General features: G+C 48.5%; 1 protein-coding gene across 1 annotated transcript in view; it reads left to right on the forward strand.

Moving 5' to 3' along the window:
- Positions 1-13,674, forward strand: part of MAEA (macrophage erythroblast attacher, E3 ubiquitin ligase) — a 109,341-nt gene extending 95,667 nt beyond the window's left edge. The window contains exons 6-9 of the mRNA XM_073574416.1: positions 5,871-5,979; positions 7,646-7,779; positions 11,293-11,488; positions 12,873-13,674. Coding sequence (XP_073430517.1) covers positions 5,871-5,979; positions 7,646-7,779; positions 11,293-11,488; positions 12,873-12,968 — 535 coding nt within the window. The 3' untranslated portion in view covers positions 12,969-13,674. The remainder of the gene's footprint in view (positions 1-5,870; positions 5,980-7,645; positions 7,780-11,292; positions 11,489-12,872) is intronic.
- The last annotated feature ends 4,361 nt before the right edge of the window (positions 13,675-18,035 follow it).

Here is an 18,035-nt window from a genome sequence, read left to right on the forward strand (position 1 = left end):
AACCCTAACAGGCTAATTCACTTTCACCAAGGTTTCAGACCTTATCTGAGCACACACATCGCCAAGGGTACCCAAACATTTGCATCGGCCCATTTTCCTTTATGTAATTTTTATAATGTAAAAAATTACAAACTGTGTGTGTATATAAATATATGTGTGTGTATATATAATTTATTTACGCCTAAAATACAAAGGAAATGTGACCTCTTTAACTTTAGGCCTTTTAGAGATCATTTCTATGGATGAGTGAACATGCTAGGATATGGTGCCATTCGAGCATGCTCTTGTCCTAACCGAGTGTCTTCGGCATGCTCGAAAAATATGTTAGAGTCCCCGCTGCTGCATGTCTCTTGGCTGTTCAACAGTGATTGCCTGTTTGTTCGACAGCCGTGAGACATGAAGGCGCCAGGACTCGAACATCTTATTTGAGCACGTCAAAGACACTTGGTTAGCATACAGAATAATGGGCCCCACCTCGACCTCCATATAGTGTAACGGACACCACATAGCCCTCCATACAGTATAATGACCCCCACCTAGCGCTCCATACAGTATAATGAACCTCACCTAGCCCTCCATACAGTATGGGCCCCACCTAGCCCTCCATACAGTATAATGGGCCTCACCTAGACCTCCATACAGTGTAATGGGTCTCACCTAGCCCTCCATACAGTACAATGAATCCCACCTAGACCTCCATGCAGTATAATGAACCTCACCTAGCCCTCCATACAGTATAATGGGCCCCACCTAGCCCTCCATACAGTATGAGCCTCACTTAGCCCTCCATACAGTATAATGGGCCTCACTTAGCCCTCCATACAGTGTAATGGGCCTCACTTAGCCCTCCATACAGTGTAATGGGCCTCACCTAGACCTCCATACAGTGTAATGGGCCTCACCTAGCCCTCCATACAGTGTAATGGGCCTCACCTAGCCCTCCATACAGTGTAATGGGCCTCACCTAGCCCTCCATACAGTGTAATGGGCCTCACCTAGCCCTCCATACAGTGTAATGGGCCTCACCTAGCCCTCCATACAGTGTAATGGGCCTCACCTAGCCCTCCATACAGTGTAATGGGCCTCACCTAGCCCTCCATACAGTGTAATGAACCCCACCTAGCCCTCCTTACAGTGTAATGGGCCTCACCTAGCCCTCATACAGTGTAATGGGCCTCACCTAGCCCTCCATACAGTGTAATGGGCCTCACCTAGCCCTCCACACAGTGCAATGGGCCTCACCTAGCCCTCCATACAGTGTAATGGGCCTCACCTAGCCCTCCATACAGTGTAATGGGCCTCACCTAGCCCTCCATACAGTGTAATGGGCCTCACCTAGCCCTCCATACAGTGTAATGAACCCCACCTAGCCCTCCTTACAGTGTAATGGGCCTCACCTAGCCCTCATACAGTGTAATGGGCCTCACCTAGCCCTCCATACAGTGTAATGGGCCTCACCTAGCCCTCCATACAGTGTAATGGGCCTCACCTAGCCCTCCATACAGTGTAATGAACCCCACCTAGCCCTCCTTACAGTGTAATGGGCCTCACCTAGCCCTCATACAGTGTAATGGGCCTCACCTAGCCCTCCATACAGTGTAATGGGCCTCACTTAGCCCTCCACACAGTGCAATGGGCCTCACCTAGCCCTCCACACAGTGCGATGGGCCTCACCTAGCCCTCCACACAGTGCGATGGGCCTCACCTAGCCCTCCACACAGTGCGATGGGCCTCACCTAGCCCTCCACACAGTGCGATGGGCCTCACCTAGCCCTCCACACAGTGCGATGGGCCTCACCTAGCCCTCCACACAGTGCGATGGGCCTCACCTAGCCCTCCACACAGTGCGATGGGCCTCACCTAGCCCTCCACACAGTGCGATGGGCCTCACCTAGCCCTCCACACAGTGCGATGGGCCTCACCTAGCCCTCCACACAGTGCGATGGGCCTCACCTAGCCCTCCACACAGTGCGATGGGCCTCACCTAGCCCTCCACACAGTGCGATGGGCCTCACCTAGCCCTCCACACAGTGCGATGGGCCTCACCTAGCCCTCCACACAGTGCGATGGGCCTCACCTAGCCCTCCACACAGTGCGATGGGCCTCACCTAGCCCTCCACACAGTGCGATGGGCCTCACCTAGCCCTCCACACAGTGCGATGGGCCTCACCTAGCCCTCCACACAGTGCGATGGGCCTCACCTAGCCCTCCACACAGTGCGATGGGCCTCACCTAGCCCTCCACACAGTGCGATGGGCCTCACCTAGCCCTCCACACAGTGCGATGGGCCTCACCTAGCCCTCCACACAGTGCGATGGGCCTCACCTAGCCCTCCACACAGTGCGATGGGCCTCACCTAGCCCTCCACACAGTGCGATGGGCCTCACCTAGCCCTCCACACAGTGCGATGGGCCTCACCTAGCCCTCCACACAGTGTGATGGGCTATTAGTGGCTCTGCATTTAGCACCCATCTCCTTCTGTCTAACCAGTTAGATGCTGATTTTTGACTGCAGCATCTACGGGGTTAAGCTGCAGGAGTTTCAGCAGGAGTTCGGCTGTTTGTATCAGCAGTTCCCTGCAGCTAATCAAGCAGCAGAAATCGCCCCACTGCCAGATGGTGGGACTGATCTACTCTGCATGTGTGACCACGAGACCGGAGGACATTCTAAAAAGGAATATCAGGAAAAACCTGTAGGGGGCGCCATAATGAGGATTTTAACACAGTTGATCTCCGCTTTAAAACTGAAGCGTCCTCATTAATAACCTGCAACCGCGTTAGCCAGCATTATGTGATCTGTAAAAAAAAACAAAAAAACAAAAACAAATCTGAACTGAGAAAAGTAAGTTAATGTGTATGCACAATGTAAGTGCATATTAACACATGACCATTAACCAGAGAAAACAAAAAGCAAAAAACACAAATATCCTGAACTAAAAGTAAAAAATATACTGCAAATAATGCATAAAGGTAATAATAATAATAATAAGGGTATTTAGTAAACATAAGTTTGATCAAAATAATGTACAAGCCATCCCGCCACGTCACGGCAACCCTTGTGGGACAGTCCCTACTCTAGTATTTAAAACCTTTTCACTTGCCAAGTGGCGTGAATGTGAATAAGGGTCGAGCGGCTGAACCACTTGTAACAGCTTAGGCCAGACTGGATGGCTTTCCCAGCTCAGAAAGAGGGCGGTCACACCCATGTATGCACTGAATGCACAATGAAATGAATAAAAAACAAATCTAAACTGAGCCCCACCTAGCCCTCCATACAGTATAATGGGCCTCACCTAGACCTCCATACAGTGTAATGGGTCTCACCTAGCCCTCCATACAGTACAATGAATCCCACCTAGACCTCCATACAGTATAATGAACCTCACCTAGCCCTCCATACAGTATAATGGGCCCCACCTAGCCCTCCATACAGTATGAGCCTCACTTAGCCCTCCATACAGTATAATGGGCCTCACTTAGCCCTCCATACAGTGTAATGGGCCTCACCTAGACCTCCATACAGTGTAATGGGTCTCACCTAGCCCTCCATACAGTACAATGAATCCCACCTAGACCTCCATACAGTATAATGAACCTCTCCTAGCCCTCCATACAGTATAATGGGCCCCACCTAGCCCTCCATACAGTATGAGCCTCACTTAGCCCTCCATACAGTATAATGGGCCTCACTTAGCCCTCCATACAGTGTAATGGACCTCACCTAGCCCTCCATACAGTGTAATGGACCTCACCTAGCCCTCCATACAGTGTAATGGACCTCACCTAGCCCTCCATACAGTGTAATGGGCCTCACCTAGCCCTCCATACAGTGTAATGGGCCTCACCTAGCCCTCCATACAGTGTAATGGGCCTCACCTAGCCCTCCATACAGTGTAATGGGCCTCACCTAGCCCTCCATACAGTGTAATGGGCCTCACCTAGCCCTCCATACAGTGTAATGGGCCTCACCTAGCCCTCCACACAGTGCAATGGGCCTCACCTAGCCCTCCACACAGTGCGATGGGCCTCACCTAGCCCTCCACACAGTGTGATGGGCCTCACCTAGCCCTCCACACAGTGTGATGCCTTCAGAGTGAATCTACAGTTTTCATAGTCATGAAAATAAAGAAAACTCTCTTAATGAGAAGGTGTGTCCAAACTTTTGGTCTGTACTGTATATCTTTTACATTTTAAAAATTACAGAAAGGAAAATGGACCAATGCTAAAGTTTGGCCACACTGCATGGTTTGTACCTAGTAGCACCCCCATTTTGCAAGTATCACAGTGTGTAAACGCTTTTTCTAGACAGACAATAGTCCTTCATTTCTTGTTTCAGGGATTTTCATCCATTGTTCCTTAGAAATTTTTTCCTGTTCGGTAAAGTTCCTGAGTCATCTTGCTTCCTCTGCTATTTTGAGGTCAAGCTACAGATTTTCAATGATGTTCAGATCAGCGGACTGTGAGGGCCATTGTAAAACCTTCAGTTTGCACCTTTTGAGGTCGTCTGTTGTGGATTTTGATGTGTGTTTAGGACCATTATCCATTTGTAGAAGTCATCCTCTTTTCAACTTAAGCTTTATTACAGATGGTTTTATGTTTGTACCAAGAATTTGTTGAAATTTCATCCATTCTATTCTTCCCTCTACCCATGAAATGAGGAGGCTGGATTTTTATAAAGCTGGCAAATCTGCATCACCTGGCCTTTCTTAATGATGATAGTGAACAACAATAACCCGAACAGGCTAATTAAGGTCTGAAACCTTGGTCAAAGTTATTTCAGCACACAAATCTCCAAGAGTAGCCAAAATTTTACATCGACCCATTTTCCTTTCTGTAACTTTTAAAATGAAAAAAAAAAAAAAAAAAAAAAAGCCAAGGCTGGTGTACTTGCTTTGAAAATGCATGTTTATTTATATTTTGACTCTGGTGATTGATCTGCCCTCGTCTCCTGCAGAAGTAAATGTAAAATTTATATGGCGACCATTAAAAGAAAGGCTTTCTATGAAATGCTCGGATGTGCGGGGTCTGTTGGAGCAGGAGACCCTGTTACAGAGCTGCACGTAGTGGGGACCAAATATCCTAATGGGGTATATGGACATGGGATGTCGGGGTGGGACGATCACTTTTACAGGTGGTGGGCGTTTATGGATAGGTGATATACAGATTATCACTAGAGCCGGGGGTCCGTACATGACCAAGGTGAAGTGAATGGAGTGTGAAGGGTCGTGCTCCACCATCACTCCATTCACACTCGTCGTTTGGTCATGCAGTAGGGATGGATGGGGGTCTCGGGGCCTCCGTTCTTGCGGTCAGTGAGGTTTCTAGCCGTGGTCCATTCTTTGGTGTGTGACTTGAGAACGTAGCATTGGTCATGATTGGTAAATCTCATAGTCAGAACTAGGGAGGCCGATTCGGACCTTGGCAGCTTTTGAGACCCAGTGTCACAGAGGAAGCCCCCTCTATCAAAACCTTTAGATGCTGCATCTAAATGACCAGCATCGGAGTGGACTCTGATCCCGACCCTTTTATTGGATGTTGGCAGTACTTTACAGCTGACAACTGTTCCCTCCAATCATGGGGGGGGGGGGGCATCCTGCTTTTGAGATCCCTAGCGATCTACTGATAATGAATTGTCCAGCAGTGCCCCCTCAGGGGAAATGAAGCATTGCATGGCGCCTGACAACAGTGGCTCGTCTAAGCATTGCACAGACGCTCTGTGACCACTCTTGGCTCCGGAGTTCTATCCCCAGTCTTGTGATTGGAGGGGGTCCCTGTGGTCGGACCCCCAGCCGTGAGGTAGGGGTTAAGCTGTATTTGGCACATGTTTTCCAGTACTGTCTCATGAATTAACTCTTGCCTCCTTCCTTCCAGACATGCGAGGAAACATTTCAGCCAGGCAGAAGGCAGTCAGTTGGATGAAGTGCGACAAGTGATGGGGATGCTGGCCTTTCCTTCAGACACGCACATCTCTCCCTACAAGGTGAGCGCGGCCCAGGGAACGACCTGAGGGGCTAAGGCCTCTTTCACACATCCGTCTGTCACCATCAGTCAAAATCCGCCGTTTTGCTTAAAAAAACGGATCCGCCATATTTTTTGGCGGATCCGTTTTTTTTTCCCATTGAGTTGCATTACCAGCAGATCTTGACGGATGGTCATCCGTTGGATCCATTTTTATACGGATCCGCCAAAATTTTGGTGTCCGCCGACTTGCCCGGACGGATAATGAAACGTTTTTTTGGCCGGTCAGATCCGCATGCCTGGAGGAATTGACTCAGCCGGAAATTGAACCCTATTCATTCTCTTTCTCTCCCTCTCCTTTTCCAGGCACGGTTTCCTTTAAATTTCTGCCGTATCCGGATCCGTCAAAATAACGGTCCGGTGACACCCGTTTGGTTCAATCCGCCAACGGATCCGTTTTCCGCCATTTTGACGGATTTCAACTGAGCTAAAAAACGGATGTGTGAAACAGGCCTTAGGAAACATTCAGAAATACACAGCACATTTTAGTGACAAAATTTGCTGAAGATTTCCATTTGCGTAAGGGGAGATCGGCAGCGTGAATCGGCGTGCTAAGGCGTAAAAATCTGCACCGCAGGCCAATTTCCATCCAGATGTCACATCCCATGACGCGGCCAGAGTGTTTGGTGCGCCCCTTGGCGCGGCCAGAGAGTTTGGCGTACCTTCCCATCTATCTCCATCTTTCTCTGACCCATATAAACCCAGAGCTGTCAATCAGGGAAGACGAGGGTGCAGATAGATGGAAAGCTGCGCAGCACAGCTCTACCATGCCAAGGGTACATCATGCACAAGGTAGTATATTGTTGATGTAGACTTTTTGGAAAGTTTTTTAACTCTGCATTTAGGAAGCAAAGGAGCAATAAAATAAAAATCAGTTTGGGGGTGTACATGGCCTTTAAAGCCTCGGAGATCTGAACTGGATACATACACATATACCTGATGTTCTAAGCCCGGAGTTTGGATTTCACAAGAAATGTCTCTTAATACCGTGTAATTAACCTCGTCGCTTTACCTCCAGTCCCTGCAGGTCGCCCGGTAGGGTAAATTACAGGTTCTGTCTGCCAAGCTATAATCACCATTTCGGGATAGACCTCGCATTTGCTGTCATCTACCGCTCTTCATCAGCAGGTGATCTCTCCTGGTCCCTCTGTGCTTGGAATGGAGATAAGTCCTCTTTTTAGGGTTCCTCTTTCGAAAGAGAGGGCGATATCTGATCAGGTCCCTCTTTATTGGTAGGTCATGTAATGATCGGTGGAGGTCTCAGAACTGGGGACCACCAATGATCGTGAGAAAGGAGAGGTGGTTTAAGTGAACAGGGCTCGTGCAGGTTCTTGCTCGGCCTCGTGGCCAGGAGTGATGCTGTACAGACAGAGATTAGACAAGCACTGTGTCCCCTTCATTCTTAGGGTTGGTAGGGGTCTCGGAGGTGTAACCCCTCCCCACCCCCACAGCGCTGCCTCTGGTGAGAGCACAGTGCGGGCTGGATCCCGGTCCGAACTGTCAATCATGATGAGCGCACCGCTTCGTCAGCCGGGAGGCAGGGGAGCAATGCGCTCCTGAAGATTCATTTTGATATCAAACCTCTATAATGACTGTGATAAAACCTCTAACGATCCCCTTATTTCTAGGATCTCCTGGACCCTGCCCGGTGGCGTATGCTCATCCAACAGTTCCGCTATGACAACTATAGACTACACCAGCTGGGAAATAACTCCGTCTTTACCATAACTCTGCAAGCAGGTCTGTCTGCCATCAAAACACCGTATCCTTCACGCTCCAGACACCTGGAATATGCGGCCTCACAAAGTCTTCAGTGTCTGTCAGCTGGACACCCCTGGATCTGGGCTGCACGCTCTGCCAAAATAGCTTTCCTAGTTCATGTGTTAGTTGGGGCATTTTTGCTCTGCAGAGGGTGCAATCAGGTCCGTAAGGGAGAAAAGAGCCCGCCGTGTCCTACGTCCATTTCAGCTGGATGTGCGTCCGAGGATGCATATTGTGGCACACATATGCCGGCTGTCTGCACTGCAGTTCATGCCTCCGGCCAATCAGAGGCTGGCAGCTGACGTCCGCATGCTCCTCCGTGGCAGGCTTGTCAAAGTCAGCTGCTGGCTATGGAAGAGGATGCCGAGGGGGGAAAGTAAGAAGAATTGTTTATTTTTTGTTTAAATGTGTTGCGGCAGAGGGAGGACCTTATTCCAGGAAGGGGCCCAGGATGGGGGTCGTTATTCCAGGAAGGGGCCCAGGATGGGGGTCATAATTCCAGGAAGGAGCCCAGGATGCGGGTCATTATTCCAGGAAGGGGCCCAGGATGGGGGTCATTATTCCAGGAAGGGGCCCAGGATTGGGGTCATTATTCCAGGAAGGGGCCCAGGATGGGGGTCATTATTCCAGGAAGGAGCCCAGGATGCGGGTCATTATTCCAGGAAGGGGCCCAGGATGGGGGTCGTTATTCCAGGAAGGGGCCCAGGATGGGGGTCGTTATTCCAGGAAGGGGCCCAGGATGGGGGTCATTATTCCAGTAAGGAGCCCAGGATGCGGGTCATTATTCCAGGAAGGGGCCCAGGATTGGGTCATATCACCAGGGAGGGGCCCAGGATGGGGGACATTTTTCCAGGAAGGGGCCCAGGATGGGGGTCATTATTCCAGGAAGGGGCGGGCCCAGGATGGGGGTCATTATTCCAGGATGGGGGTCATATCACCAGGGAGGGGCCCAGGATGGGGGACATTTTTCTAGGAAGGGGCCCAGGATGGGGGTCATTATTCCAGGAAGGGGCCCAGGATGAGGGTCATTATTCCAGGAAGGGGCCCAGGATGGGGGTCATTATTCCAGGAAGGGGCCCAGGATGGGGGGGTCATTATTCCAGGAAGGGGCACAGGATGGGGGGGTCATTATTCCAGGAAGGGGCCCAGGATGGGGGTCATTATTCCAGGAAGGGGCCCAGGATGGGGGTCATTATTCCAGGAAGGGGCCCAGGATGGGGGGGTCATTATTCCAGGAAGGGGCCCAGGATGGGGGTCATTATTCCAGGAAGGGGCCCGGGATGGGGGTCATTATTCCAGGAAGGGGCCCAGGATGGGCGGTCATTATTCCAGGAAGGGGCCCAGGATGGGGGGGTCATTATTCCAGGAAGGGGCACAGGATGGGGGGGTCATTATTCCAGGAAGGGGCCCAGGATGGGGGTCATTATTCCAGGAAGGGGCCCAGGATGGGCTGTCATTATTCCAGGAAGGGGCCCAGAATGGGGGTCATTATTCCAGGAAGGGGCCCGGGATGGGGGTCATTATTCCAGGAAGGGGCCCGGGATGGGGGTCATTATTCCAGGAAGGGGCCCAGGATGGGCGGTCATTATTCCAGGAAGGGGCCCAGGATGGGCGGTCATTATTCCAGGAAGGGGCCCAGGATGGGCGGTCATTATTCCAGGAAGGGGCCCAGGATGGGCGGTCATTATTCCAGGAAGGGGCCCAGAATGGGGGTCATTATTCCAGGAAGGGGCCCAGGATGGGGGTCATATCACCAGGGAGGGGCCCAGGATGGGAGACATTTTTCCAGGAAGGGGCCCAGGATGGGGGTCATTATTCCAGGAAGGGGCCCCGGAATGGGGGTCATTATTCCAGGAAGGGGCCCCGGGATGGGGGTCATTATTCCAGGAAGGGGCCCGGGATGGGGGTCATTATTCCAGGAAGGGGCCCGGGATGGGGGTCATTATTCCAGGAAGGGGCCCGGGATGGGGGTCATATCACCAGGGAGGGGCCCAGGATGGGGGACAATTTTTCAGGAAGGGGCCCAGGATTGGGTCATATTACCAGGGAGGGGCCCAGGATGGGGGGCATTATTCAAGGATGGGGCCCATGATGAGAACATGATGTCAGGAAGGGACACAAGTTGTGAGTCATTATTTCAGGAAGTGGCCCAGGATGGGGGACATTATTACAGGATGGAGGTCATTTCACCGAGAGGGGACCCAGGATGGGGGACATCAATACATGGGGCGGGGGGGGGGGCAAACATGTATAGCTTTACAAGATCTAGAATGCTACAAGGGCCCATTCATCTGACCAACATGCAGGTGGGGCCCAGGTCCAAATTTTGCATCGGGGCCCATCTGTCTAATATTGCCACTGCTTTGGCTACATGGAAACTTAGAAAATCTGTACAGAGAAATGTCCTAGACGTTTAGGAAAAAAGACAGATCTCTCTGATATAGTGATCAGTATCTGGATAGCGAGCACCCTGGGGACAAGATACTACTGTACTCAGAAGGCTGTTTGACACATTAAAGGGGTACGGTGAATATAAGTTATCGGTATCCATAGGATAGGTAATAAGTTACTGGCTGGTGGGAGTCCGACCGCTGGTACCTGCATCAATTGGCAGAATGGAGAATTTGTCTCCCAAAGACCTTTAATCCTTGTTACACTACGGCACGGCAGAACGGATGTATGACCGCTGCCCCATTCATTCCCTATTAGCCTGCCAAACACCGCACCCCATAAGGAAGGAATGGCGCACTGGTCGAGTGTGCGCACTGCCAGGGATAAGAGTTCCCATTGGTGCAGATCTCACTGATCAACAAGTTATCAACTAGCCTGGGTATACGTGATCACTTGCTTTACAGGACCCCTTTAAACATGCATTAAAGGGGTATCTGAGATTGGGAACAAAGAGCTTGCAACTTTTTCCCACAAGAGTAGTGTTGCTCCTGTTGTGCAGACCTTGTCCTTTCACATAAAGCCATTAGGACAGCGTTGGCTTGCTGCCCTCCTTTACCACAACTAGGTGAAACTGCTTTTGGTGCACTCACCAGTCAGGTATATCCAGGAACTGTCCTGATTATCTTGCATTCCTTTTTTGCATGGTTTCTCTTTATCAGCATTCCGTCAGCACTATATGTGCAAGGACTACCTTTCCATACCTTCCTAGCATGTATTGCACCTGCTTATTGTCCAATCGCTAGAACAAAAAAAAATCCATCCTGCTTGGAAATCCCACCAGCCTTACCACTGAGCTATGTGCTGTAGTGCAGCTCTTGTCCTTTTTTAAGTAAATAGGCTGAGTTGCAATACCAGACATGACCATTGGCAATAGTGGCGCTGTTTCTAGAAGTTTCACAAATCTTAAAGGAACAAGTTATAGGCTAAATGTTTATCCTGGAAGAAAAACACTCTAGCCCCTCTAACCGATGCAGATGTGAGCAGTGCCGACAACCCCTTTTAATTTAAAATGTCATGAATATTACCAGTTCTTCTGATTTACCCTTAACCGCATCACAAACAGACAGTGCTACAAAGAGGATGGGACTTCCAAAAACCCTGACTGCCCGGTGTGCAGCAAGTCCCTGAGTAAACTCGCCCAGCCCCTTCCCATGGCTCACTGCGCCAACTCCAGGCTGGTGTGCAAGATCTCAGGGGACGTGATGAATGAGAACAACCCTCCCATGATGCTGCCCAACGGCTACGTCTACGGATACAACGTGAGTTTGTTTTTTTTATATCCTTGTTCTTTGGCGGACAATTGCCTGTGTTGCTATATTCTAAGACCCATAACTATAACTGTTATATAAGTTTATTTTTCATTTCTCCATATAAAAATGTAATCATTTCCCCTTTTACGCCTTTAAAAAATATTCTAAATTTTTTTATAGATTTTTTTTACTTTATCACATTTTTATATATTCTATTTTATATTGTGTAATTGTACCTTTTTTAACTTTTAATTTTGTTTACATTTTTATATATTCTAGTTTATATTTTTTAATTGTACATTTTTATAGTTTTTTTTTTTTTAATTTTTTTCAATTTTTATATATTTTTTTTTTTATTGGAACCCCTTTTCTTTACTTTTCTTTTCCTTTTCAAATATAGTCTTCTATATATTACAGCGTATATCAGCATCTTACAATCACACCAGATGGCAGCTAGTGCACACTAGAAATCTCGCTAGTGATTGACGGCGCGTTTTAAAGCGCGGTTTGCGTCTTCTGGGTACGATGTGCTCTTGGCTCCTGAGCCTGCTCCGTAGACAGGGACCTGTCTTCTGATATTCATGCATGTCACACATTAGCAAGGGGTTAAATTGGTAATCATGGAGCTCCCAGCATTTGGATTCCCACATAAGTGGCATCGAGGCAGTAGAGCGGAAACGGCGGTGGTGTCCGGATGCTGCTAAGGATGTCAAGATGAACCAGGTGTCGAACAAACAAATTTATTTTAAATCCGCATTTTGGAGTTGGATCATCTCCTTCAGGTATAATACATGGACAGTATACCTGAAGGAGCTGGAGTTGTGGAGCTGGAGTTGTGGAGCTGGAGTTGTGGAGCTGGAGTTGTGGAGCTGGAGTTGTGGAGTTGGAGTTGTGGAGTTGGAGTTGTGGAGTTGGAGTTGTGGAGTTGGAGTTGTGGAGTTGGAGTTGTGGAGTTGGAGTTGTGGAGTTGGAGTTGTGGAGTTGGAGTTGTGGAGTTTACCGACTTCACAGCCCTCTGAAACTCGTTGTTTTCAAATAAATTTGTTTGTTCGACACCTGTTAAATCATGACATCCTTGACCGCACCTGGACACCACCGCCATTTCTTCTCTACTACCTTGATCTTTAGCGGCCAATTCAGAGTCTCCCATGTGCTGATCGGATGGTTTCGGAGTTACTTCTCCTGGTCAGCCATGTTGCCTTGTGTGCAACCTCTCTGAAAGCATGGACTCTCTTTGTTGGCTGCCAAAAGGTGGCATTATGGACAGTTTTTTTTCTATTTTTTGGGGGAGAGCCAGTTTTCAAAATTTTCCCAGAAAGCACGTGGGGTCCTAAAACCTCCTGTAATAATCCGCGAACAGTTAATTTTTCTTACTTTCTTCCCTTCCATTCAGTCTCTTCTTTCTATTCGCCAAGACGACAAAGTGACCTGCCCAAGAACCAAAGAAGTCTTCAGCTTCTCCCAAGCCGAGAAGGTCTACATCATGTAGACGTCAATCACGTGCCTCCCTAACGCTGCCGACGATCCGACGGAGGGTGAGGAAGACGGGTCCAGCATTCGGCAGCATCACACGCACAACGGGCAGACGGGGACGCCGGGTGCCCTTCTTCACGGTTGCATTTATCTATTTTTATTGCGACCAAAGATTCATAAACGCGCAGCAACAAAAACAACAACGAGAAGTGCAAAAAAAAAAAAAGGAAATAAAACATTTTGAACTTATAGGAATTTTTTTTTGATTGTGAGCGTTCTTCTTATTTTTTATTTTTTTGGAACAGAAGAGAAAACCGAAGCTTCGGAATCCGAGCGACTCTTTAATTCCTGACCTTTTTGGTAAGGGGCGGCGTTAGTTCTGTGTTAGGTCTTGGGATCATATCCGTATTGCTGCCTTACTCCTAGCTTTCAGAATGTACCACTTACATGGAGACACATTGCAGTCCTTCCATCCTGCGTTGGATCTCTCTTCCATTCCCGGGACCTTTGTTTTTAAGCCGTTATTAGCCTCGATATTCCCCCCACCCCGCAGGAAAAGCCACGGTTCAGATTTTAGCCGCGCAGGAACCATCTTCATCCACCGCAGAAGAACATTTTAGTCTTTCCGAGTCATTAGGAACCAGTGCTGTAGAAATTTGTATTTAGTGCTTATTTTTGCATGTCGATGTTCATTAGCTAATAAAAAAAAATTGTAAATTTGATACCGGTTCTGGTGTTTTTATTTTTTTTCCTTACGTCCCAGAGTGAAAACTTTGCTATGGGTTTGGAGCGGTGCCGAGGTCTAATTGCTCCTGGTGCCGATTACTGCCGTACATTATCACTTTCGCTACCTAATTCTCGCCTGGATTTTATAAGATAGTGACCGGCCAGTCACATCCAGGGGGCTCATAAAAATGGCGTGTAAGAGTGGGGTTTAAAATATAGAGGAGTATGGGGAGCAATGTGAAAAAACCGGGGCAGGAGGCCTCAGAGCTTATTGTTTTTTTGCTCTTTTTGTTTTTTGTTTTTTTTTTAGGGAATTTGTCGTCCGAAAATTATTGTTTAAATCAGGTTTTTATGTTGTTTTTTCGGGGTTGCTGTTATCTTTCATTTCACGATCTACATTAAATTAAAAAAAAATCAGAAATCTAGTCATTTTCACATTGGCTGCTAAGACTAATTCTGGATTTATACATTCTGTCCCTTTACGAAAGTCACTTGGACATTACCAGCAATGGAATGACTCTGACCTTATTGATTGTTATACAAGTGTTCAATGCCGATGCTCTAAATAGGTTAAAGATGATTGTACAGGGGGAGGAGAAGGTGAGCTGTGACATCACCTATTGTGAATGGTAGAGCCCGTGTTATCTACAGTATATAGAGGTGTAATCAGTAATTGTACAGGAGGAGGAGGAGGTGAGCTGTGACATCACCTATTGTAAATGGTGGATACTGCATTATTTACTGTATATAGAGGTCTTACCTATGCTGATATAGTTTAAAGCAATGATGGAAGAAGGAAGCCGACAATGCGAGGATATTTTTTCTGCGAGGACGACTATATGGAGCCCATTATTCATGGAGGACTTTGTGGGGCCAATTATTTTGCATGGAGGATTATGTGGAGTCCATTATTCTGCATGGAGGACTATGTGGGTCCCATTATTCTGCATGGAGGACTATGTGGGTCCCATTATTCTGCATGGAGGACTATGTGGGTCCCATTATTCTGCATGGAGGACTATGTGGGTCCCATTATTCTGCATGGAGGACTATGTGGGTCCCATTATTCTGCATGGAGGACTATGTGGGTCCCATTATTCTGCATGGAGGACTATGTGGGTCCCATTATTCTGCATGGAGGACTATGTGGGACCCATTATTCTGCATGGAGGACTATGTGGGTCCCATTATTTTGTATGGAGGATTATGTGGGGCCCATTATTCTGCATGGAGGACTATGTGGGTCCCATTATTCTGCATGGAGGACTATGTGGGTCCCATTATTCTGCATGGAGGACTATGTGGGTCCCATTATTCTGCATGGAGGACTATGTGGGTCCCATTATTCTGCATGGAGGACTATGTGGGTCCCATTATTCTGCATGGAGGACTATGTGGGACCCATTATTCTGCATGGAGGACTATGTGGGTCCCATTATTTTGTATGGAGGATTATGTGGGACCCATTATTCTGCATGGAGGACTATGTGGGTCCCATTATTCTGCATGGAGGACTATGTGGGTCCCATTATTCTGCATGGAGGACTATGTGGGTCCCATTATTCTGCATGGAGGACTATGTGGGTCCCATTATTCTGCATGGAGGACTATGTGGGACCCATTATTCTGCATGGAGGACTATGTGGGTCCCATTATTTTGTATGGAGGATTATGTGGGACCCATTATTCTGCATGGAGGACTATGTGGGTCCCATTATTCTGCATGGAGGACTATGTGGGTCCCATTATTCTGCATGGAGGACTATGTGGGTCCCATTATTCTGCATGGAGGACTATGTGGGTCCCATTATTCTGCATGGAGGACTATGTGGGTCCCATTATTCTGTATGGAGGACTATGTGGGTCCCATTATTCTGCATGGAGGACTATGTGGGTCCCATTATTCTGCATGGAGGACTATGTGGGTCCCATTATTCTGCATGGAGGACTATGTGGGTCCAATTATTCTGCATGGAGGACTATGTGGGTCCCATTATTCTGCATGGAGGACTATGTGGGACCCATTATTCTGTATGGAGGACTATGTGGGTCCCATTATTTTGTATGGAGGATTATGTGGGACCCATTATTCTGCATGGAGGACTATGTGGGTCCCATTATTTTGCATGGAGGACTATGTGGGTCTCATTCTGCATGGAGGACTATGTGGGTCCCATTCTACTGTGTTGTGCTGTGTGTGTTGTAGTTGGAGCATCATACTGTGTTGGGGTCACCATACTTTGTCGCGAGGACTAGGGGGGTACATTTGAGTCATCATACTGTGAGTGGGCGGGTAGCATACTGTTTGGGGGGGCTTTTTTGTTGGCATCACATTTTATGGGGGCACTGAAAGGGCAATCTAGGGGCTTCGATAGGAAGAAAATTACTTTGTAAGGGCTGCAAAAATGTGACCTATGCTTGCTCTTGTTTTTTTGGGAGGGGGCCCAATTAGAACTTCTGCTATGGGGTGCCATGATTTATATTTGAGCCACTGCCCGTGGGGAAATACCCAATACTCCGGCCATTTGATCTGACTCCTCAGATATATTAATTAAAATGTACTTTATTTGTGGGACACAGGGAAATCTTCCTTGCTACATATGATAAGGAAAAACTTCAGTTGTGGACCTTTTTCTAATAAATATCAAGGTTGGCCGGCGTCTTTATCCAAGTTTTGAGGCTGTGTGCCCACGTTGCGTTTTTAAAGCGTTTCCGCAGCGCTTTTAGACAAGCGTTTCTGCTGCGGAAACGCTTAAGAAAAGCATCTAATGTAATAGAATGGAAAACGCACATGTGCTAACGGTGCGTTTTTTTCCGCTGCGGAAACGCTTAGCGGAAAAAAACGCAGCATGTTCATTAATCTATAATAATAAATGCCCTAAGCAGCTTCCGGTTGTAACAACTTCCGTCCAGTTGTAACCGGTGACGTCACCACACACACACGCACGTTAACCCTCAACACACCACACCGCCTCAACACACACTCCTCTCACCTTTCACCTCCACTCATGTCCACTCACTCTTTCACTCCACATACGTTCCTTTCTCTCACTCCGTTTCTCATACTCACACCGTCATCGTCGCTGCCCCGACATCTTTCTCCGCCGCCGCCATCCAGGATCCAGACGTTCTCCAGGCCGCCGACATGTTCTTGCGGGACGCCATCTTGGATTTCGTGAAATCCCGCGATATTTAAGATGGCGTCGCCGCAACAACATGTCGCTGGCGTGGACGACATCGGGATCCAAAAAGATGGCGTCGGCGAAATCTCGCGAGATTACGCCGATGCCATTTTGGATCCCGATGTCGCCCATGCCAGCGACATGTTGTTGCGGCGACGCCATCTTGAATATCGCGGGACTTCACGAAATCCAAGATGGCGTCCCGCAAGAACATGTCGCTGGCGTGGGCGACATCGGGATCCAAAATGGCGTCGGCGTAATCTCGCGAGATTTCGCCGACGCCATCTTTTTGGATCCCGATGTCGTCCACGCCAGCGACATGTTGTTGCGGCGACGCCATCTTAAATATCGCGGGATTTCACGAAATCCAAGATGGCGTCCCGCAAGAACATGTCGGCGGCCTGGAGAACGTCTGGATCGCGGCGGCGGAGGAAGATGTCGGGGCAGCGACGATGACGGTGTGAGTATGAGAAACGGAGTGAGAGAAAGGAACATATGTGGACGTGAGTGGAGGTGAAAGGTGAGAGGAGTGTGTGTTGAGGCGGTGTGGTGTGTTGAGGGTTAACATGGCAAGAGGTGTTAACGATGTTGGGGAAATCTCGCGAGATTTCGCCGACGCCATCTTGCATTCGTGAAATTGCGTCATTTACCTCACGCCGACTTGCTGTGCGGACGCTTGGCATTGCCTGTACCACCATGACTACTGCTGCCTTGGTCCTATGCCTGTTTACAGCCGGTGTCTAATTACTGGACCAATTTGCCTGTACTGCCATAACTATTGCTACCTTGCTACTCTGCCGGTGTCTAATTACAGGGCTAATTTGCCTCTACCGCCATAACTACTACTGCCTTTGTCCTCTGCCAGTGTCTAATTACAGGGCCAATTTGCCTCTACCGCCATAACTACTACTGCCTTGCTCCTCTGCCGGTGTCTAATTACAGGGCCAATTTGCCAATACCGCCATAACTACTACTGCCTTTGTCCTCTGCCGGTGTCTAATTACAGGGCCAATTTGCCTCTATCGCCATAACTACTGCTGCTTTGGTCATCTGCCTGTTTACTGCCGGTGTCTAATTACAAGGCCAATTTGCCTCTACCGCCATAACTACTGCTGCATTGCTCCTCTGCTGGTGTTTAATTACAGGGCCAATTTGCCTCTACCGCCATAACTACT

Source organism: Dendrobates tinctorius, unplaced genomic scaffold (genome assembly GCF_039654945.1).
Source record: "Dendrobates tinctorius isolate UK_male_01 unplaced genomic scaffold, ASM3965494v1 ptg000039l, whole genome shotgun sequence".
NCBI lineage: Eukaryota > Metazoa > Chordata > Amphibia > Anura > Dendrobatidae > Dendrobates > Dendrobates tinctorius.